At 30.7% G+C, this 25149-nt stretch overlaps 1 protein-coding gene and 1 long non-coding RNA gene across 2 annotated transcripts; one reads left to right on the top strand and one right to left on the bottom strand.

Annotated features, from left to right (window-relative positions):
* Nucleotides 1-210: 210 nt before the first annotated feature.
* On the top strand, nucleotides 211-8466 carry LOC123273413. The gene is made up of 5 exons (XM_044740812.1): nucleotides 211-358; nucleotides 5780-5936; nucleotides 6600-6730; nucleotides 7814-8214; nucleotides 8290-8466. The coding sequence occupies exons 1-5, from the start codon at nucleotides 211-213 to the stop codon at nucleotides 8464-8466; spliced, it is 1014 nt and encodes a 337-aa protein (XP_044596747.1).
* A 15624-nt stretch (nucleotides 8467-24090) lies between these two features.
* LOC123272918 lies at nucleotides 24091-24628 on the bottom strand. The gene is made up of 2 exons (XR_006511196.1): nucleotides 24530-24628; nucleotides 24091-24165 (listed from the first exon to the last, which is right to left on the bottom strand). It is a non-coding gene; the product is annotated as an uncharacterized LOC123272918 (long non-coding RNA).
* Nucleotides 24629-25149: the final 521 nt, after the last annotated feature.

The raw sequence follows: 25149 nt of genomic DNA, 5'->3' as shown, positions 1-25149 counted from the left end.
AATATTAGATGATAATTTTAATATAAGAATAATTCTAGTGACTTGGTGATTTAACATATTTTATGTAAATCAACCTTTTTTTGGTACAATATGATAATTTTTGAAATTTTCAAACTATAACATTATCACTAAATTATCACTAAACATTATCATAAATCACATTATCACTAAATTACATTATTTTTATTATAATTATAGTATATTGCACTAATGACGCAACATGAAGTGCTGACGGAAAAAGTATGTGTTAAAGAGAAGAACGTACAATGCGTGAGAGCCGATGTAGGCACTATTGCGCGTGCGCGTTCATTTATTCCGAGGATAGAAACTGCTGCTTTATTCCGGCTGCAAGCGGAAGGTATTTGAACTTTCGGCTTAGGCAGGAGAAAAAATATTATACAGCCCTTGGGAAGTAAAAAAGAAAACCTCAGATCACATGTTTGTTGACCTCGGCTTCGCCTCGGCCAACAATTACATGTGATCTGAGGCTTTTGTTATTTTCCTTCCCAAGGGGTGTAATATACTATTTATTTGTTTAAAATAAAATCTTTTTGTAAATAAAATCAAAAATAACCAATTTAATTGATAAATTTTCATGTTAATATTTTTCAAAAAAATTTTAATATTTACAATAAACAGATATAAAATTAAATATTGTGAAAAAATTAATTCAAACTTAATATGATTTATTTAAAATTTTAAGTATATTATGTCTAATTTAATTTTATTAATAAAAATACTGAAAAAAAAAATTCTTGATTCAAAAAAACTATTTTTTTTTTTATTTTTGTTGCGAAATTTTACGAATTTAACGAAACAATTTATTATTATCAATAAACAAAATTACTTGGTACTTTATCGAAGAATTTAATTTTTGAAGCTACGCGTTTTCAATTACTCCCAAAATAAGTTTCAATTATTAGATTTAAGTTTAAAAATTTTTTTTTCTTATTATAAATAAAGGCAATATACTTTTGATCGTAAATTCCGAATTTCCAAACTAAGAAATAGATTTTCAAGACAAAAAATTCTTAAATCAAAACAAACTTATTCCCAAAATAATTTTTTTCGATTGTAAAAATAAAAATTTTTTATTTTTAGTATGAACTTTATTTTTAATAGGGAATTTCCTTAATTAATAATTAATATCAAAATTTATAAATTAATATTCTTATCATTCCAAATATCTATTAATTAGAACTCATTAACCGATAGCTTATCAATAACGAGCTCTAAGGGATAGGCCTTATCAATAACGAGCACAGTATATGATAAAAATATTAATTGGATTTTCCAAATTTTAAATTAGATCTATTAAAAAATAGAAAAATCCCCAATATCATAAGGTCTTTTTCCATTATTAAATCGAAGATGAAATTTCCAAATCTAAAGACCATTGTTTTTATCAAAAATAAATTGTCTTGTAATTGCGCACAATAAAACAGTATTACCGCAAGAAAAAAAATTTTTTCTCGGTCTTTAAAATAAGCGGCAAACATAATTTACAATCCAATTTTAATTATCAGTTAAAATATTACTTACAAGTAATTTATCTTAGCGTAATAATGTCAGCAGTTACTGAATTGACTTTTCACACAATAAATTTTATTTTTAACTTACATAAAGCACATACGTGACTTGCTACATGTAATGCGTGTCATCAAAATACCGAGGATAGATGTTAATAGTTTTTTAATGATATAAAAAGTATAGATAACACTAGTGCGTCTAATTGAATTGATCACTATTTTATTACGAGTAGAAAAATATTTCTATATTGTGAGCGTTATAAAGAATTATTTTTAATAATTTTATATTTAAGAAAGTACTTTGTAGTAAAATAACGAAAAATGATTGAATTTAAAAAATATTGCTTTTTCTCTTCGCTATTACTACAATTATTCACTTTCAACACAGCATTAGAAATAATAAAGGATCGAGGTAAAATTTTTATAGAAATTACGTTTTTTTTTTTTATAATTCACAGATAATCTATATTATTAACTTAAGATGATAAGCAAAATTTTGAACCAGTGTATTTATATGATAAAATGGTTTTTATGATTAAATTTAGTATCGTTGGAAAGGTCTTGACCTGAAGTTGTGCCTTTTCATTGTTTCATATCGACGTTGTGATTAGCAAATTGTCTAACTCCATTTTAGAGAATCTTCTATTTGTACGAAAAAAACAATTAGTTCAAAATTTATTATCACTTTAAAAAATCATTTAATATCATTATTATCTAATAGAGATATAATATTTATGTTCAAATCATTCAAATAATTTATAATGGGATTATTGCAACATCAAAATGTTGAAAAATCACCCTCTAAAAAATAAGGAGAGACAAATTGCTAATTAGACCGTCGGTTTGCTTTTCTCCCGAGTAAAAACAGAATTCCGCCGCACCACCGCCGCAACACCGCTGCACGGCTTTTTAAGCGCCGCACCACCGCTGCACTACAGCCGTGACAATTTTGGTTATTTTATAAGTGCCGTATCACCGCCGCACCACCGCCGTGACAAGTAAAGAATTTATCTATTCGCCGCACTACCGCCGCACCAGCGCCGTGACAAGTAAATAAATTTCTATTCGCCGCACCACCGCTGCACCACCGCCGCACCACAGCTGTGACGCGCCCGGGTAAAAATAAAATTATTAATTTTTACGAAAAAATAATAAATTTCGTTCGACCGCCGCACCACCGCTGCACCACCGCCGCACCATACCACTGTTTGATGGTATATACATTGAAATAATATATTCGTTGATCATTCAAATAGCTTAACTAAATTTTTTAAGTTAAGTATGGCTTGCAGTGCAGTTGGCAATGTTCGAGACTTCCATGCAGACGATCCAGGTTCGAATCCCATCACAGTTCAATTTTTAAAATTCTTTCAGAGTATTTCGATAGGCGTACCGCTTCTGTGCAACCCGAGGACGAAATTAAAAATCTACATCAACAATACGACTAAAAAAATCAATAATTTCGCGGTGCTTTTGGCCTGATTTAAAAAAATTTTTTTTTAATACTAGTCATTGGATTCATATAAGGTCGATCAATAGGTCTTACATAAAGATTTCTAGTCGCATTATTTATTAATTAATTATTGCGTGATAAATTAATTATGATACCATTTTTTGTGAAATTGTAGGTATGATTTAGCATTGGTGCGGCGGTGGTGCAGCGGTAGTGCGGCGATGCTAGGGGGAGTAAATTTTTAGCGTGCGGCGTAATAGTCCGCCAAACGGCGGTCGTGCAGCGGTGGTGCGGCGGTATGGTGCGGCGGTGGTGCGGCGGTCGAACGAAATTTATTAGTTTTCCGTAAAAAATAATAATTTCATTTTTACTCGGGCTATAATAGTTTATTTATTATGATAAGTTTTCGAAGTAGTTATAAGTAGATTCAAATTTAGCGATAAACAAATTTTGTTCATTAATTTATTTTATTTTGTACTCGTGAATATGCACGGAAAAAAGTAAACTGTAATAAATAACAGTCGATTTATAATAAGTAATGATCAACTGCTAAAAGTTACCATTTCAAACAGTAAAATCGTGATTTTACTATTCACTTTATAATATTTACCATTTAAACGTTACAATTTACTCTACATGGAAGAAAATACTATTTCAAACAGTAATATTCGCTATGTAAATGTCTAAAATGTTAAAGTATAATAATTAAGAATTCAGACTTTGATATTTATCATTTCGTACCTAAAAAATGATATTATAATATGTAAAAAGTATAAAATAAAGTTAGTAAATTTCTAATACAAGCAACGTCAATATTTACAAAGTAAAATGGTAAATTTTAAACGCAACGCTAAAAATCAAACTATAATTATTGACTTGCTTGGACTGGTAAAATGTATATTTTAAAAGTATAATTTTTACTATTTCAAATGTTAAGGGGGTAGATGCACTCAGAAGCGTAAAAAAAGCTCTATTTTAAAAAATTTCTTTTTTACAGTAATTAAGTTTATTTTACAAAATAAATTATACAGAGTTTTTATACAACGCTTTAACTTAACATTTATGAAAAAAAAAAAATATATATATATTATTTATTAAAATATCGCCATATTGGTTGGATCCTCTCCCGCGAGTAGTGCTTCGCGGTTACCATCACACAAGCCTTTTAGATCATCTGAATTTGAAAAACCAAGGTGAAACCTTTAGTTTAATAATAAATCCAGTCTTTAATCGAAGCTTTTTTTTTTTTTTTGAAAATTTACAAAATGGTGGCATTCGAAACTTTGGACTCTGATTTTCGATAAAAAGTTAAATGTTAATTGTTTAAAATTATAGTAACTGTCAACAAAAATCAATATCCTTCGATTAAAGACTAGTTCTTAATGCCAAAAAGATAATATTAAAATTTCATCAATATCCACCGAATGGTTTTCGAGTTATATTAGTCACCGAATGGAAAAACACAGATTTGATAAAAACGCGTTTAAAGTTTTTGCAGCTGCCGTCCGCTACATGCTCTAGTCAGAACCGAGAGGGTTGTATCTAGAAAACTATTCATCGGATTGACTTGAAATTTTCAGAGAATATTCTTAAAACATCATACTTTAAGAAAATAAAAAAAAATCGATTTTTCAAAAATTCTAAGTGCATCTACCCCCTTAATAAATTCTTCGAGAGTGAGACCCCCTTGTCTTTCATCTGAGTTCCCCATAACCAAATATGGCTCTTTACCGTAAGATGGACGGTGGCGTTGTTTGCTCGGTGGGTCTTATATACGTGACTGAATAAAGTAGTCAGTACTTGTCTCGGATAGCTTAACTGGTAGAGCCCTTGGCGCGTAACCGAGAGATCTGGGTTCGATTCCCAGTCTGGGCTGTCTGATTATTTTTTCAATTACGGAAAAATTCCCACTGAGTAGGTCCCCCCCTTTTCCCTATCCGTTCTTTCCCAACTCCCTTAAAATTTGCTTTAATATGGCCTTCTCCTCATAATATGGACTATATATTGAAATGGCAATTTTTACTGTTTGAAACTGTAATTTTTTAAGATGAAAGAGTCGCTATTTACTATAGTGACAGCTACTAATCACATATTTTGGATATTAAATTATAAATTGTGGCTTTTATTCTTACTATATTAAGTTCTGTAATATTTATATTTTTTCCACCCCAATGTCCGCTTTACTGTTTGAAACTATAAAAATTAACAGAATCCGAGTGAATATTGCAGTTTACTTTTTTTCCCGTGGTTATATGTCAAAAATTAACTTATATAATTAAAAGACTAAGAAAAATTTAATAAAGGGTATATCTTTATCGTAAATTAGGTTTGATATTTTCTAGCTATAGTTATTTATGATTTAAATAATTGAGAGAGTAAGGAAAATTTTGTGACGAGCATATTATTATTTTTAAAGAAATTTTTATAGTTAATTTTGGTATCATCAAAAAGGTCTTGATAAGAATTAGTGCCTTTCGTTTCATATATTTTTTAATAGTCAATTTTTTATGTCAAGTTTTTGAAGGAGTTTTCAATAGTTTTTTGGTTCTATAAATTCGTTTGGTCACATTTGTCCATTAAATCATTTATAATTGATCCTGTGATAGCACTATTATTTTTAAAATTGATTTAAAAAGTACCCAAACTATTTACACTGTGATTATAAATATAAAAAAATCATTAAGCCAAAGTTTTCTTATTAATAATTCGTAAATCTCAGCAGCCGCAAAGTGACTATAGTATTTATAAATCTACTTTACAACATTGAATTAAAAAAAAATTTTTTTGCATAAAACAGATCCTACTGATAACCTGCACATTGATTCGATAAGTACCGTTATTCAAACATTAGTACCCATTTTCCAACTTTATAGACCTGACAGTGGACTTTATCTATGTAATGGAATATTAATTCATCCCCGAGCTGTCCTCGCATCTAGAGCTTGTGTCCGAGAGTAAGTAAAATATTATTTTCAAAAATTTTCGTTATTTTTACACGCTTTATATTAGCTTCACTTGTATGTCAGTTTGTCAGTATGTCAGTATGTCAGTATGTAACTCTCCGTGGGTAATTTGCGCGCCTGAATATTTTCGATAATCAACAAATAATAGTTTAAAAAAACTAAAAAATCACGCTTTTATAAATAAACCAAACTAAAAAGTAAAAAATAAATAATAGTTTAAAAAAACTAAAAACACGCTTTTTATAGAAAACCAAACTAAAAAATAGAAAATAAATTTAAATTAAGAATAGTGTTAAAAATTTCAATAAATATAAATTAATAATAGTGTAAATAAAAAAATGTATTTTATTTTAAAAAGCGCGAGTGCATGGTGTCAATAGTTATAAATATTTTATTGACAGATATGAGTAGAGTGATTATCATTTTGATAATATCTTAAAAAGCACCCCATGCTTTTTGAAAATAAAATACATTTTTTTATTTACACTATTATTAATTTATATTTATTGAAATTTTTAACACTATTCTTAATTTAAATTTATTAAAATTTATTTTCTATTTTTTAGTTTGGTTTTCTATAAAAAGCGTGTTTTTAGTTTTTTTAAACTATTATTTATTGTTTTATTTATTCAAAAAATTATTATTTTATTCTAGTTTTTCACCATACTCTTATGCAGTCAGTGTTTACCAATGGAAAAACAACCGAGCTTCGATAAATCGAGCTCAGCTACACAGGGTTCAGTACTTCTTGAATAGTTACGTTTATTTCGGATTCTTGAAACAGGGTAAGAATTTTATACACTAGTGTAGAAAGATTAACTTGATTCGGGAAAAATTATTTTCAACTAAGATCATTTTGAAAAAAAAAAGTTTGATTAAAAACAATTAAATTTTTGAAAACTATTTTGTTAATTTAAGATTTTTTCTTTTGAACAAAATTTAATTTTTTACTAATTTAGATTTATTTTTTTTATTTTAAAGTCATTGCACAGTTGAGGAAAGCATGCCGCACACATTTTTAAAATTTATTTGTATTTCCCATAATAATGTTCTAATTATTGATGTTTTTTTGTAAAAGATAGCGATAATTAAATTAAATCAGGCAGGAAAGTTATTGAACTTATAAATTTTTCTTGGCTTAAATAGATTTTATTTGATACAAACCAATGAAATTCTTTGAAATAATTTAATTTATTCCAGATTTTCTATTTGAATTAAAAATATTTTTTTATCAATTCAGAAAGAAATAATATTTTGTACGATTAATATTTTCAATTTCAGTTATTTATTTTAATGATATAAATAAATTAATATTTTCTTGAATTAACCTTCAAAGCTCACAAGGTGTTTTATATACCCAAAAAATTTTAATCATTAGGAACAAATGAACTCGAACTAACGATACTACTATTTGAAAAAATATTTTTTTATCAAGAAAATATTTTGACTTCAATTTTGAAAAAATTTTTACTATTTTAATAGAAAATTTAGAAACCAGTGGGATCAATTTGTGAACTCTTAGGGATCAAAAAAAAATTTTTTTTATTTCAAGTTTTATATTTAATTTTAATTAAATTTTTTTGTTTATTTTTTAAATTTGATTTTTTTTAATGTTTTAATTTTCAATTTGATTTTTTTTATGTTTAAATTTCTAATTTTTTTTTTATTTTTTTAACTTTCTGTTAATTTTTTAATTCTAATTTTTTTAATGTTTTAATTTTAAAGTTAATTTTTTAATGTTTTAATTTTAAAGTTAATTTTTTTCATGTTAAAATGTACATTTTTTTTTTTATTTTTTTAACTTTCATAAAATTTTTTTTACTGTATTAAAATTATACATAAAAATATAAAATTTTAATTTTTTTCAGATAAATCTCTTCCGAACATCCCATCAGAAAACCATGAATATATAAATATGAAAACACCAATACTTTTGGTGTTAAAAGAGCCAATAAACTCGATGGTTCCAGCGAGTTTCACACATTCAATGACATCGCAAGACATAAACAATAGACAAAACCCCAAAGAATGCTATCGTCTTGAGATTACTCCAAATTTTTTTGAAACAAATTCGATTATTGATTCGGCAATTCCTTACAGTATAATATCTAACGGTAAAATTCTGACGTCTTCAGAGATAAAGAGCATCTATCATGCTTCTGTTCACCAAAAATTTGTCGATGACATAAAAAATAATAGCAATATTTCACTCTTGTATATTAGCAATGACTCTATCTTCGTAACCAGCTCCCAAAAATTCATTGAAAATGTAAGAATTATCTTCATTAGTGTCTAATTTTTTCATACCTAACAATATAAATAATCATACTTTTGAATATTTCAGACAATTTCTAGATCCTCAGGCTCTCCGCTAGTTTGCCGATCTCATCCCCAAGATCCCTTTCAACTAACGGGAATTTTAATTGATACACTCGACAATTTTCCGGCGTATTTTGCCGTTAATGGAAACTGGATGAAACAAAAGCTAGGTTTTCTCAACAGTCAAGCAATACATTTATAACGTAATTCATTTAGAGTAAAAATAAAATTAATGCCATTGAGTCTTAATCATGGATTATTAAAAAAATGTTATTTTTATTTTCAATATTTGGAATTTTGGAGGATATTATAAAAAAATTTTGATGAAATATTTCTACACAGAAAAAAAAATTTATTTGAATCAAAAAAATTTTGTAAAACTTTACTTTAACAAAGACAGCTTTTGTTTTGCTTAATATTTTTTTAACTCACAAAATCAATCAAAAATCAACCAAAAAAGGAAAGAATAATTTTTAATGTTTAAAAATAAAAACAGATTGATTAATAAAAAAAAATTGATTTTAGTGTAAAAAAGCTTGATTTTAATTGCTGTAAATTTTATTTATTTTTTTATTTTAAATATTAATATTTTATTAACTGTAAATATTTTATTAACTGGTAAAAGTAGAATCATTATAAAAATATCTTAAAAAGCACCCCAAGCTTTTTTACGATAAAATTAATGTTTTTTGTTAATCATTCTATTTTTATTTCAAACTTATTTTTTATATTTTAGTTTGGTTTTTTATCAAAAAATATTTTTTAGTCTTTTAAGCTATTATTAATTTTCTACTTTTTAATTTGATTAACCGTTAAAGTGTGTATATTATTTTTTTAATTTATGGATCTTTGGATCTAAAAAATCGCTAATTAAATTATTGTATTGTCACCTAATAAATGTGCAAAGTTTTAATTCAATTCGACGTTTTGAAGTGGCCGAAAATTGAGTTTAAAGATTTCGTTAGCGCTCAAAAGTATTTTGACAACATTATACGTTAGATTACTAAAGGTGTTTTCATGACCGAATTGTATATATATAATGAGTGTTTTTTCATGTCGTCTAGGTCAAATAACTAGTAGATGTTGTTCAAGTCAAGAGATGGATACTTCCATCTTCCCTTATTGGTTGAGAGATATCCTCTCTGTACATAAGTTCGATGGAAATCCATCAAACTTGAATACTAGTAAAGCTGTAAGCTTGTAGTATCCATTCGAGTACTAAAAATGTTAATTAATTGAAAGAAATTATTTTGAAGGAGCGTAAAGACAGACTTTCGAAAAAATAATCGAACTTATGTACAGAGAGGATATCTCTCAACCAATAAGGGAAGATGGAAGTATCCATCTCTTGACTTGAACAACATCTACTAGTTATTTGACCTAGACGGCATGAAAAAACACTCATTATACGTTAGTTTTTTTCAACCATGTCAAAATACTTTTGAGCAACCATTTCCCTAATATTTTAAAAATTAAACTTTCTTTTGTTACAAACAAGGACCACTTTGATACTATTCTGTAGATTATTTAAAAGCTGTTAAAAAAATAAATAAGTGATTATTGTGTTTTATATTTATTTTTAATTAAACCATTTAATATATTTGTCAAAAATACTTTTGAGCGCTTCTGTAGATACAGGCAAAGCTAACAAAAGCATTTTAATAATCTTAAAAGCTCAAACATTTACCAATTACTTAGTAATTTTGTAAAAATCAAAAGAAACTCGTATAAAAAATCGTCTTAAAATTGTCGTTCGTTTAAGATCTTAAACTTGACACAAACCAAGACTCTTTTAAGACGCCAAAAAAAAATTTCGAGAGCAAATTTTTAGAAATTTATTATGAAAATTAATTTTTAGATATTTTTTAGACGATTTTACGACTTTCTAACCGCATTTTTGAGTACGCTTTTTTTAAATTGAATTTAAAATTGTTGAAAAATTATTATCGGACAATTTTAAAACTTTTTTAAGATCATTTTGAGACTATTTTAAGACGCTCTATAATAATTTTCCGAAGCTGTCGCTGTGATATGATCTTAAAACAGTCTGAAAATTTTTTAATGATTTTTTTAAGACTATTTTAAGAGTTTTAAATCGACTATAAGACTATTAAAAGCAGTTTTCTCGAAACTAAAATTGATTTTTTGTTATTTATATCGCACTTACAGGTTAATATGAGTGTACTAATATCAAGTCAAATAATTTGTCAGACACCCCGAGTAAAAACAGAATTCCGCCGCACCACCGCCGCAACACCGCTGCACGGCTTTTTAAGCGCCGCACCACCGCTGCACTACAGCCGTGACAATTTTGGTTATTTTATAAGTGCCGTATCACCGCCGCACCACCGCCGTGACAAGTAAAGAATTTATCTATTCGCCGCACTACCGCCGCACCAGCGCCGTGACAAGTAAATAAATTTCTATTCGCCGCACCACCGCTGCACCACCGCCGCACCATACCACTGTTTGATGGTATATACATTGAAATAATATATTCGTTGATCATTCAAATAGCTTAACTAAATTTTTTAAGTTAAGTATGGCTTGCAGTGCAGTTGGCAATGTTCGAGACTTCCATGCAGACGATCCAGGTTCGAATCCCATCACAGTTCAATTTTTAAAATTCTTTCAGAGTATTTCGATAGGCGTACCGCTTCTGTGCAACCCGAGGACGAAATTAAAAATCTACATCAACAATACGACTAAAAAAATCAATAATTTCGCGGTGCTTTGGCCTGATTAAAAAATTTTTTTTAATATTAGGCATTCGATTAAAAGGAGGTTGATCAATAGGTCTTACATAAAGATTTCTAGTCGCATTATTTATTAATTAATTATTGCGTGATAAATTAATTATGATACCATTTTTTGTGAAATTGTAGGTATGATTTAGCATTTGTGCGGCGGTGGTGCAGCGGTAGTGCGGCGATGCTAGGGGGAGTAAATTTTTAGCGTGCGGCGTAATAGTCCGCCAAATCGCGGTCGTGCAGCGGTGGTGCGGCGGTCGAACGAAATTTATTATTTTTCCGTAAAAAATAATAATTTCATTTTTACTCGGGACATAAAATATATTTCAATAAAAATTATTTTGTATAACATAATAAATAATAACATTAAAAATAATCTTTTCTGGACGTCTGTATGTCTGTGTTAATGTATTGGTGTATGTGGCAGGGGAATTGGTCTAAAAAATGATCGTACTGGAATAATTTTTTTTTGTTATCTAAAGTAACACACGACGGACTTTCTCAATTAATATGAGCGTTCAATTTACTGTCGTTAAATTATTATTTATAAAAAACTAATATATGACTGTGGATTTTTTTGCATATCTATCTATACATTTTATTATAGTATTTTTTTTCCTTACCTTAAAGTTATAGCGCCACTAAACCATAGCAGAGTTTTATGTTTTTTAAATTTTATTTTAATCAATTTTATTGTGAAAAATGAGATTATGAAACGTCCACTTGATTTTCTAACATTTTTTTATATTTATTTGATCTTTACATCCTTAATTTGCTAATTATTGAATAAAATCAGTCTTATTATGAATTTTAACTATTTTTCAAACATTAATTGTGGATTTCTGTTGAAGTAAATTTTGAATTAGATCCATCCCGGATTCATATCAATAGAACTGTCTTATTGGTTCTCAACGAGCCTGTAGAAACTATCAACCCAATATACATAGAGGATACCTTACCATTTAGTTATATTTACAATAGAAATATACCAAGACGGTGTTATCACGTCAGAATGATAGAAGATACTTTCCCAGATGCAGAAAACTCTTACTCGATTTCAAATTCAACAACTTTTTTACGTACTTTATCACTTGAAATTATTATCACAAATTCTACGTATCTTAACAAGCTGTATAGTTTCCCCAAATTGACAAATTCTCCGGGAGTCATTGATGAGAAAAAAAATAATGTTAGTAATAATTCACAAGTTTTTTTCACTAGAAATAAATTTAGATATCACAGAGATGTACGTATAATTTATTAAATTTATTACATATATATATATTAGGGTGTGCGAAAATGTAACTCCCATGGAGAACCTTTTAAAATTGGAATTTTTAGTTCCGCTTTTGACAGGGGCTGCGTTTGGGCATTTGCTGATATATTTTGGTGTGAGACAATGTATTTGATTTTCATAGAATTTTTTAACAGAAGCTTAGTTTGGGTATTTCTGGCGAAAATTCAAAATTTGGCCGGAAGTGCCCAATTAAATCTCCTGTTACAAAACCTTTAAATAATCAAATGAATTATCTCAACCCGAAATATCTCAGGAAATGCCCAAACACAGCTGCTGTTAAAAGTGGAACTCAAAATTCCAATTTTAAAAGGTTCTCCACGGAAGTTACATTTTGGCACACCCTAATATATATATATATATATATACTAGCTGTTACCCGCCCGCTTCGCTGGGCGCTTTATAGAATTGCATTTTTAGATCTAGACTTGAAATTTAATTAGAGTATTGTTTTGACTTGCACAGATTCCAAATGAGTATTGAAAGTTTTAGTTAATGTCATTGCAAGTCTCATAAGTAAAGTTGAAGTCTGTCTAGCTTCAAGTGCGAAGAATTTTTTTGTCATTTAAAATTTTCTCAGCGACATCAATTTTTCATAGAAAATAAACTTAACATGTTTTTTACATACCCAGTGTTTGGAAAATGCATTCATTTTAATCAGTAACATTCCCTCGATCCCGTAATAAGAACAATTTATAAGTTATGTAATCAGCAAAAATAACATGTATGTAAAATTCTGAGTTCGTTGACCGAATTACTACATATAATGTTAAGTTTTGGAAACCTTACAATGGCTTTTTTCCCGCTGGTAAAGAGACGTTTGTTGCAAGGAAATTTTTAGCAAATGTTATTGAAACTCAATAGACAGGGTCTAAATTTTATGTTTCAAAAAGTCCTAGTTGATAAACAACAACATTTTCAGTAGATTTCAAAGATATCTAACTATTTTAATTCTTGAAACCAATTTTACCATAACCAAACATACGATCAGCATATAAATATAAATTTTCAACACTTAGTTCACCAGACATAATTAGCTTCTTTCTTTGACTTTTTTTTTAAATGACGTGAAATCAATCAAATATTAAGGTTATGTAATAAAAACAAAAGAAAATCGTATTAAAAACAAATGAATGAAAAATGAGTCTTTTGTTTTTATTAGCGGGAAAAAAAATGTATATAAAAATTAATCGTAAAAAATGAGAAAGGGTTGATAAAATCCAAAAATAAGTAGCCTATAACCATATATGAAAAATTCTGCGTCGAAAGGTAGCAGTCCCATCCCGATAGCTTCAGTAGTTTTGACGTCAACTTTTATCAAAGGAACCCTATTTCGTTATATATGTATATTTTCCACCCACGCATTCACCCACGGGTAGGTATATATGGAACTAAATTCTCAAAAAAGTAACGTAATAAAAATTATTTCCTTTTATGCCGATAAAAAAAACAAATAAATTAAAGAAAAATGCTCGTCTTTTGTTTTTATGGGCGGGAAAAATGTTTATCTAAGTTAAATAGAAATAAAATGATGAAGGATTGATGGAATTCGAAAAATAAGTAGCCTATAACCATCTACAATTCATTCCGCGTCGAATGGTCCTAGTCCCATGTCAATATGTTCAGTAGTTTTTGCGTGATTGACGGTCTACGAAACCCACTTTCCCTATATATATATATATATATATATATATATATATATATATATATATATATATATATAGAATAATAGATAATTTGTGAATAACCCAAATGTATTTTCATTTTTTTCAGCCTTTATTAGGAGCTCCGATCATGTGCCAGAATCTCGGTACAAGTGGAAATTATTTATTGGCAGGAATTTTAACAGATACAATCGACCATTTATTCCAATATACAATTATCAATAATAATTTTTGGATTAAAGAAAACTTGGACGAAATTTTAACCACTCTCTAAGTTTTTTTCAATCATCGTGAATATAAAATAAATCTCACTAAATTTTTTATCAAAGCAAATTAAAGAGAAAAAAAAAATTTTTTTCAATCAAAATCATAAATTGCAAACACAATAAAACAAAAATTCTAAAATTTAACTCTCTTTTCTTTGGATCAAAATTATTATAAATAAGAAGAAAATTAAACAAGCAATCAAAAATATCAGTGATATATATATATAAAATTTTAGAAAGAAAATATTTGTTTTTTAATTAAGAGAGAAAGTGTACGCAAAGAACAAAAAGTCAGTAAAAGAATCTTGAGTATAGTTATCAGCTCGCGGCAACAATCAAATTAAAAAAAAAGGATAAAAAAAAAGTTTGTCTCGCCTCAGACCATCAATTCCCCTACTTCTTTACTTCCAGGACTTGGACTTTTTCTTCTCCTCTCTTTATTCTTACGCCTCTAGCTTGGTCACAGAAACAAGACAGACGAGGGATAAAAATAAAATCAAGTAGACTGTGCAAAAAAAAAACTGTTCTTTATCGATACAGCAGAAGAAAAGTTCTATGATACAATTCCATCTATTTTTTATAACTCAATCAGTCTAAAATAATTCAACAATAAAAAAATACAATTTTTTATAAAAAAAATAACATTACTAATAACTAGCAAGCTTGCAGTCACTATGTGACTACCGTGACTTGTGAATTATAAATAAATAAAATTTTGCTTTATTAAATAATTATTTTTGTTAAATTGCAATATACGCTCTAACTATTGACGTTTTTAAAGATATAAGCTCATCCTGATGTTACACTCATCAAGAGCTTTCATTTGAGTACCCACATCAATTTTTCATATATTTATATATATTATATATATGTATATATGAAAAATATATCAAAATGCATGTGGGTACTCAAATGAAAGGTCTCGATGAGTGTAACATCAGGATGAGCTTATATCTTTAAAAATGTTGATAGTTCACGAGATACAAGGTCATTTCCTAATTATTGATAATTTTAAAAATGTCAGCTCATCCCGATGTTACACTCATTAAGAGCTTTCATTTGAGTACCCATATGCATTTTGATATATTTTTCATATATACATATATATAATATATATAAAAATATGAAAAATTGATGTGGGTACTCAAATGAAAGGTCTTGAGGAGTGCAACATCGGGATGAGCTTATATCTTTAAAAATGTCAATAGTTCAGAAGATACAAAGTAATTTCTTAATTATGTTAAATTGCACTGTACTTTTTTAAATATTGACATTTTTAAAGATATAAGCTCATTCCGATGTTACACTCATTAAGAGCTTTCATTTGAGTACCCACATGCATTTTGATATATTTTTCATATATACATACATATAATATATATAAAAATATGAAAAATTGATGTGGGTACTCAAATGAAAGGTCTTGAGGAGTGCAACATCGGGATGAGCTTATATCTTTAAAAATGTCAATAGTTCACGAGATACAAGACCATTTCTTAATTATGTATCTAAAGATCGTGCATTTTTGAATGCAGCTTAAATACTTATCATCGTAAATTGACTATTGATGTGAATGACATAAAACCTTGAAAAGGCACAAATTCAAGTCAAGACTTTTCCAACGATACCAAATGTAACCATAAAAACCTATTTTATCATATAAATACACTGGCCATAAAATTTTGCTTATTCTCTTATTAATATAGATAGTAATAATAATAATAATAAATAGGTGAATAAATGAATGATAATGATAAGAACGAATAGCTAAAAGAGAATACAGAATAACTGCATCCCTACTTCAGAGGACTAAAACGTGCAATATTTCTCCTCGTTCCTAGAAGGGAGAAGACCCGAGGACGACGACGTCGAAATCGTTGACAACCACGGTGGCGTAGTTGGCGGTAGCGAAGGGTGGCCGTCGTTCACCCCCTACAAACGGCCCCGCCCGTCATATTCCGCGAAGACCAATCCCGCGCCGAGACATTATTAGATCCATAAATCCATCATATCCATCTCGAGCAACCCCTGAGAGACTCACTCATTGGTCCGGATTTGCACCCTCTTATATTACAATCCAAGTGTATAGTAGGTGAAACTACCTCTCCGCTTTCATAAGAAATACCGACTTGTCAGTTCAAGGTAACGTCCAAAGGGGTTGCTTCACATTAGACCCGATAGGACCACTTGTCATCTCATTCCTCACTCTACCACTTGCTACTTGTCATTTGAGTCCTATTCTGCATTGCGGAGCTCCACCTTCTGCTTCAATATTCAATCATCCTGCTGATAACAATGCCCTTTAGCAATCTGCTAGACTCTGCCGAGGAAAAAAAGAAAATTTTAACTACGTTACATCTGATCTATGATGTTACTTCAAGACCAGAAGTAAAGACCAAAGTATCACTACTAGAGAAGCTAAGGTACTAGCATAGCAGAAGCGATAGCGTCACGTTGGCAAGGGTGCGCACGCAACCAATACTTGTCCACTTGTACTTACAACTTAAAACTGGCTAATAGGGATGGGCGATGTTATAGCAAAAAAAAATTGACATCGGACTATCGATTTTCGAAATTTTTCACCATCGAACCATCGATGTTTTGACAAAAACATCGAAACATCGATTGTAGACATCGATGTTGAAAATGCGCGCGAAAATTCGAAAAAATTATAATTACAACCAAATTTGGCGTAAAAAGAAATAATTTTAAATGATTACGAATCATAATCTAATCATTGAAATTACACCGACACAAAAAAAAAAAAACGTTGTCAGTACTTTTGACCGAACCTACCTATCTTTATGCACGGAAAAAAGTAAACTGTAATAATCACTCGGATTCCGGTTAATTTTTATAGTTTCAAACAGTAAAGCGGACATTGGGGTGGCAAAAATATAAATATTACAGAACTTAATGTAGAAAGTATAAAAGCCACAATTTATAATTTAATATCCAAAATAAGTGATTAGAAGCTGCCACTATAGTAAATAACGACTCTTTCATCTTAAAAAATTACAGTTTCAAACAGTAAAAAATGCCATTTCAATATATAGTCCATATTATGAGGAGAAGGGGAACTTAGATGAAAGAGAAGGGGGTCTCACTCTGGGAGAATTTAACATTTCAAACAGTAAAAATTATACTTTTAAAATATACATTTTACCAGTCCAAGCAAGTCAATCATTACAGTTTGATTTTTAGCGTTGCGTTTAAAATTTACCATTTTACTTTGTAAATATTGACGTTGCTTGTATTAGAAATTTACTAACTTTATTTTATACTTTTTACATATCATAAGTTTATTTTTTAGGTACGAAATGATAAATATCAAAGTCTGAATTCTTAATTATTATACTTTAACATTTTAGACATTTACATAGCGATTATTACTGTTTTAAATAGTATTTTCTTCCATATAAAGAGTAAATTGTAACGTTTAAATGGTAAATATTATAAAGTGAATAGTAAAATGACGATTTTACTGTTTGAAATGGTAATTTTTAGCAGTTGATCATTACTTATTATAAATCGACTGTTATTTATTACAGTTTAATTTTTTCCGAGTGTATTTTAACGCGCTGAATCCGAATCTGAAGTCAGTTTTGCCTGTACACCCTCAAAATTTTGAGTAAAATCCAAAAAACCCAAAATAAGGCAAAAAATTGCGAAAAACTGCAGTCACAACGATGAATAAAATTTTTTGGACCCAGATCAAGCATGATTTTTATGTATATCAATTCACTGAATCTGAATCTGAACGTTAATTAGCCTGTTGAGCCGTCAAAATTTGAAAAAATAGCAAAAAACCCAAAAAAAATGGCAATAAATTATGAAAAATCGAAATTATCGAGATAAAAAAATTTTTTGGATTCAGATTGAGTATGATTAAAATTTTAAAAAAATCTCAAAAACCAAAAAAATCGGGAAATTTAAAGTTATAAATAAGAGAAAAAATCTATTGAACACTGTGTACGTCATTTAAAGATTAAAAAAATTCGATACAATCGAACGACAATCTGAAATTAAAAAATACTGGCTGACTTAGTATATTATAGCAGAGCGTACTGGTCATCTTAATCACTTAAGCCGCGTCATAGATTTGTTGGTGTTATATCAATTAACGAAAGTTCCGTCTTAAAAGCGTAAAGCAGTTTTGTTTTGGGTATAAGAAAAAAAAACGGTCCATAGATTAAGGATGGAAATAAAAGTATCGAAAGAAAAAGAGACGATAAAAGAATCAGATGAAGAGAAGGGACCATCGGGTACTTGACGGACGCGAGGATCAATATCCTCCGATAGCATACTACTCCCTCACCGAAAATGCTATACACATTTCTCCCACCGGATGCCCCTCGTCACCCATTCCCACCGCCAATAAAATGCCATACCTATGTGTATTGTACTATATACGGCGATTCTTTTTCCCCCCTCTTGGTTTCCTATTGGCCGTAAAACACTGCCCGGTTGAAAGGTTGAATTTTATCGCGAGCGAGAAATATCGATGTAAAAGGCAACGGAGGAGAATCGGTTAGCAGAAGTGAAAAAGATAAAAAAAACTAAATAAATAAATAAAATTCGTATATAGGAGTTTTCTATCTCCGATTGTAGTTGGTTTTTGGTATTGGTGTCTAGCAAACGTGCTATGTATCCAAAATATACAATTCAACTTGAAAAAGTACCGTCCGCTAGTCTAGTTATTCCTCCAGTTACACTCCCGTATCGACTTACAATCCTGCTAAAATAATTCAACAATCTCGAGCTCTGGATACAGCAGCAGCACCTTGATCTGCTTCGAAAAATAGAACACTGAATCCTAATATTCGATACCTTTTGTAAAAGCTTCAACAATCCAAGTGACAATTGGTGACAGTTACGAAGTTTCAGTGTATCTATGACCTATAAGTCTCAGAAGCTATCCTACACCCAAGCGAAGAGACTCTTCAAACTTATTCAATAGCACTTCTTCAAAGAATCCAACATCAAAGGATCCATAAATTCCAGGTTAATCTTGAAAACAAACGATGATTGATGATTAATAATACGGAAAAAAGTTAACTGTAATAAATAACAGTCGATTTATAATAAGTAATGATCAACTGCTAAAAATTACCATTTCAAACAGTAAACTCGTCATTTTACTATTCACTTTATAATATTTACCATTTAAACGTTACAGTTTACTCTTTATATGGAAGAAAATACTATTTCAAACAGTAATAATCGCTATGTAAATGTCTAAAATGTTTAAGTATAATAATTAAGAATTCAGACTTTGATATTTATCATTTCGTACCTAAAAAATGATCTTATGATATGTAAAAAGTATAAAATAAAGTTAGTAAATTTCTAATACAAGCAACGTCAATATTTACAAAGTAAAGTGGTAAATTTTAAACGCAACGCTAAAAATCAAACCGTAATTATTGACTTGCTTGGACTGGTAAAATGTATACTTTAAAAGTATAATTTTTACTGTTTCAAATGTTAAATTCTCCCAGAGTGAGACCCCCTTCTCTTTCATCTAAGTTCCCCTTTTCCTCATAATATGGATTATATATTGAAATGGCAATTTTTACTGTTTGAAACTGTAATTTTTTAAGATGAAAGAGTCGTTATTTACTATAGTGACAGCTTCTAATCACTTATTTTGGATATTAAATTATAAATTGTGGCTTTTATACTTTCTACATTAAGTTCTGTAATATTTATATTTTTGCCACCCCAATATCCGCTTTACTGTTTGAAACTATAAAAATTAACCGGAATCCGAGTGAATATTACAGTTTACTTTTTTCCGTGTAATTGATGCCTTCTTGGGCTCAATCCAAAAAGGAAATTTATGGCTTATGATTATAGCGTAGGCGTGCCTGGATCTCATATCTATCGTTATACCCGTGGCCGGTGGCTGTCAACCTCGGAACATCACTTAGTAGATATTATATATGAATTTTACCACATCCGCGTAGTACCCCATTGGAGGATATGATCCGCCAATCATAAAGCCTCAAGATATAACCTTTCTATATTATATAATATTATCATATCTTGCTCGCGTTATTATTGGTCGGTTTTCACCCTACCCAACTTCTCCTGGTCTGCCTCCTCTCCTTATCGTAACTCTCTCTACTCGTTCCTCAGCGGCCCTCAGCGGCCGTTCTCTCAGTGCCTCTTCGACGCATACGCTTCTGCTTCTCTATATACATTCAGGTCCCGAGCGAGACAGAGGTGGGGCCGTGAGAGTATTTTCCCTCTCCTCGAAATTATGAGGATCAATACACGGGGAAAACGAGTAGAGAGCAAGAAAACCAGCGCCGACGCTAGTACCAGAGTATCATTTTTCTTGAATGCTTCATCATCATTACCATCATCATCATCATCATCATCATCATCATCATCATCATTGTCCGCTTCGTTATCTTCATCTTTATCCATCAAGATCTGCTTTTGCTGATCAATAACTTTGTTCAACGCTGGCAGGACAGCTCGCTGCAATATCGGCTTATAAACAATAAACCCCAATCGATCGCGGTACGCATGTACTCAGCAACATCATAACAGAAAATCGATACACCTGATGATAGTGGTGATGTTTTTTGGCAGAATTTTCCAGCCGCAATTCACCAGTAAACTAACCCCATTTGGCTTTCTTCTCCCGCTCTATCTTTATCTGATCATTGTTGGCTCTATCTCCATTCAGCGGTTTGTGCTTCTCACGCGTAGCGCTTTCACCACACCGTACAACCACCGCAAACTACCCACCTTGCAGCCCAAAGTCCGCGTTTCACTTTGTCTACAACGATTGGGACAAGGGCTCTTTGCGCTATTGTCATTCTCATCGGATACTCTTTTACATCTTTCGCCATATACGGGTAAATTCATATACATGCATCCGTTTATTTACTTGTTGCATCAAGTGGAGCTGTAGATGACTAAGTCGTGATTTTGAAATAGGGCTTCTTTGGAACGAAGCATTCTTCAGTCAAGAGTAAAATTATCTTGGAAACTGTTTCTGACGTTGAAGCAAAACTTTTAGATGCTAGGAAGTGAAGATTGAGTGATTTTAAAGAACAATTTTATAAAATTTTACTGATTGTAGCAAATTGTGCTTCTGTTGAATGGGTTTTTGCATTTTCAAAGTTTACTACAATTCCAATAGAAGTTTGAAGTTTTGACGGAGTTAAATAAAGACAGTAATATTTTAGTTTCTTGAAAATCGAAATCAATCAATTTATTTTTGCAGTCATATACATTGATATTTTTATTGTACTTTTTTAAAGAGACACAAAAGAATATGTATGAAATAATTGTGACCAGGGTGTAATGCAAAGATAATTTTTCATAATTTTCTTCAAAAACTACATTTCAAGACGAAAAAAATTAATCTACACCTTTCAGATAGTGATGAGTTGATCACGAGTTATGCATTTTTTTAAAACTTTTGAAAATTAAGAGCTAAAAATTTACAAGTACACGGAAAAAAGTAAACTGTAATATTCACTCGGATTCTGGTTAATTTTTATAGTTTCAAACAGTAAAGCGGATATTGGGGTGGCAAAAATATAAATATTACAGAACTTAATTTAGAAAGTATAAAAGCCACAATTTATAATTTAATATCCAAAATAAGTGATTAGTAGCTATCACTATAGTAAATAACGACTCTTTCATCTTAAAAAATTACAGTTTCAAACAGTAAAAATTGCCATTTCAATATACAGTCCATATTATGAGAAGAAGGGGAACTCAGATGAAAGAGAAGGGGGTCTCACTTTGGGAGAATTTAACATTTCAAACAGTAAAAATTATACTTTTAAAATAAACATTTTATCAGTTCAAGCAAGTCAATAATTACAGTTTGATTATTAGCGTTGCGTTTAGAATTTACCATTTTACTTTGTAAATATTTACGTTGCTTGTATTAGAAATTTACTAACTTTATTTTATACTTTTTACATACCATAAGATCATTTTTTAGGTACGAAATGATAAATATCAAAGTCTGAATTCTTAATTATTATACTTTAACATTATAGACATTTACATAGCGATTATTACTGGTTGAAATAGTATTTTCTTCCATATAAAGAGTAAATTGTAACGTTTAAATTGTAAATATTATAAAGTGATTAGTAAAATTACGATTTTACTGTTTGAAATGGTAATTTTTAGCAGTTGATCATTACTTATTATAAATCGACAATTATTTATTACAATTTACTTTTTTCCGTGTACAAAAAATGTAACAAATTCATTTCAATAAAAAAAAAGATGATTTTTAAAATCCAGTGATTTCATATGGAATGACCCATATGCATATTCTCGCCAATAAATAAAAAAAAAATCACTAATAAAGATGCAACGAAGAAATTCACAAAAATCGGGAGTAATTGACCTCAGAATAGATATATCGACTCGTCTTTTCCCAGGAAAAATGACCACCAAGTTCGATCCCAAAAAGTGTCTGAACATTGGGTATCACCGATCACATCAGTATAAAAAATAGTAACCCGTAGATGAGAATGTATTGAACAGAGTGTATGAGATGCCAAGAGAGTAGCCTTCAGGTGATTCAGTATGGAAGAGAAATAAAAATGGTAAAACTGAAGCGTGTCCGAATGCGAACGTCGGAAAGCATTGAAGCGAATGGACGGGAATGGACGGATGAACCAGCCCGACGCCCGGGGCTAAACAAGTCGAGACAATAGGATGGAGACACACCAAGCTAGAGAAACTGCTAGCAGATAGCTGAGGGGTGAAGAGGGATAAGTGCTGCGCGGAATGAGCTCTCCAGGGTTGTAGAGAAGTACTGGATAAAGAGAACTGGACAGTGCCAGTGTATGTATATGTATTTAAGTATATATATATGTATGGGTGTGTGAATTCTGAAGCAGAGTCAGGATAGCCGGGAAATAGCCTCAACTGGACAGTGCCAGGAGGACTAGCTCTGGACTATACCTACTTTTATATATCGTTAGAGAAATAATGGGATTCCCATCATGAAGTGGATTTCCCTTGGGAGAGGAGGACATCGATGCACGCGTCAAGAGATTCTATATACGTTCAGCTCTGCTCTCTGTATATCCATCGGTCTCACGTCCAACGTCACTCTTGCTGATATTCGCTGGTCCCGTCGCCGCTTAAGCTATACACTCTACACTTTGCATATATGTTATACTGCACTGTAAGTATATGTGTACGTACTCCCGCGATTATCTCTTGTTTTGTTCAACTCAACTCAACTCAACTCCACCCTACAAACTACACACATTCACCTGTCCAACTGTTCTCCGCTTACGATACCCTACCAGCCTAACAACCTTCGATTACCGCTTACCACCTGTCCTCCTTCATTATTCCCAATTTACATCAACTACTTTTATTCATTCCAATTATATTCATTGTCAAAATTATATGCAATTCAAATAAATTATATATTGGTTTAAGATTTTAACAGATACATTTCAAACCGAGATTTTAGGATGGTTTATTGCCCCGCACAAATTATACTTCACGGAATCTTTATCCGGATGTGTTCTTTAGAAACAGTTTTTGGGTAAAGGCTATCTTAATTGGGAATGTTTATTATTATTTTTAGATTACTACGATTTTATTAAAACTATGTAAAGATTTATTGGGATGGAGGATGTAATTTGGTGGATTCAGTAACTTAAGAGACATCTAGCGGTAGGGGTATGAACAAAATGATATGGTCAATGTTTGAATGATATGGTCGATAACTTACAGTCTAACAAAGAATAAACTGGAACTGTAAGTAGGTAAGGAACCTGCGTGAATTTAATATCGTATTAAGATAACGAATTGGTATTAAAGTCTCTAATAGCCACCTACCTATAACTTACTGTCAATCTACGTCCGCAATTTGAAGCAAACTTGACGGAAAGAGTTGGCAAAGCGAGCGATTACCTTAATAGGTACTGATAGCCACAGTTTCAGACCAACCAAGTTGGTGTCAGATAGTTGCCACCAACTTAGCGACAACTTGCGGTCAACTTCCGAATTTGTAACTGTTGGCGCCAAGTTGGCTACAAGTTTCTGAGAAAAAGAGACCAATCTACTACCGCAATATGTCGCCCAATTTCTTGAGAAACTTATCGTCAACTTGGTGTGAAAGTTTCCAGAGCAACTTTTGCCGACAACTTGGTGACAATTTGGTGAACAAGTTGACACCAACCGAGTTACTTTCAAGAGTTGCCGCCAAGTTGGTGACAAGTTGCGGCAGTAGATTGACAGAAAGTTGCGGCCAACTTGGCTATCAGGGTAATGTTACCTATAACTTACTCTGCAAATAGACGTCAAAACTTGCTGTACAAGTATTTCTGTCAAATTGTAGTCAAGTTGAAAGGAAATTTAACTACAAGTTTGATTGTTAATTTTTATTCAAGTTGCAGCCGTAGATTTCCGTCAATTTGCTTACAACTGTTGTAGAGTGAAGAATTACCGCCAACTTGATGTTAAGTTAACCGTAACTGCTAGAAGTCAACTACTTACTGAGAAAGCACTGGCTATCAGGGCACCTTATCTGAAACTTGCTGTCCATCTACGGCCGCAATTTGAAGCAAACTTGACGGAAATAGTTGGAAAAGCACGCGATTTCAGTTAAGTTCTCTGATAGCCAGAGTTTCAGACCAACAAAGTTGGTGTCAGATAGTTGTCACCAACTTAGCGACAACTTGAGGTCAAGTTCCGAATTTGTAACAGTTGGCATCAAGTTGGCTACAAGTTTCTGAGAAAAAAAAGACCAATCTACTGCCGCAATATGTCGCCCAATTTCTTGAGAAACTTGACGTCAACTTGATGTGAAAAAGTTTCAGAAGCAGTTTTTGTTGACAACTTGGTGAACAAGTTGACACCAACCGAGTGCATTTCCAAGACTTGCTGGCAATTTGA

This window comes from Cotesia glomerata, linkage group LG10, assembly GCF_020080835.1.
Source record: "Cotesia glomerata isolate CgM1 linkage group LG10, MPM_Cglom_v2.3, whole genome shotgun sequence".
Lineage (NCBI taxonomy): Eukaryota > Metazoa > Arthropoda > Insecta > Hymenoptera > Braconidae > Cotesia > Cotesia glomerata.
The sequence above is the reverse complement of the archived record's forward strand: the minus strand, read 5'-3'. Positions and strand labels throughout refer to the sequence as shown.

Coding starts and splice junctions, on each gene's coding strand:
- LOC123273413 (XM_044740812.1), top strand. CDS start 211: ATGACGCAACATGAAGTGCTGACGGAAAAAGTATGTGTTAAAGAGAAG. Junction 359..5,779: donor ATTCCGGCTGCAAGCGGAAG/GTATTTGAACTT, acceptor TGCATAAAACAG/ATCCTACTGATAACCTGCAC. Junction 5,937..6,599: donor TCTAGAGCTTGTGTCCGAGA/GTAAGTAAAATA, acceptor ATTTTATTCTAG/TTTTTCACCATACTCTTATG.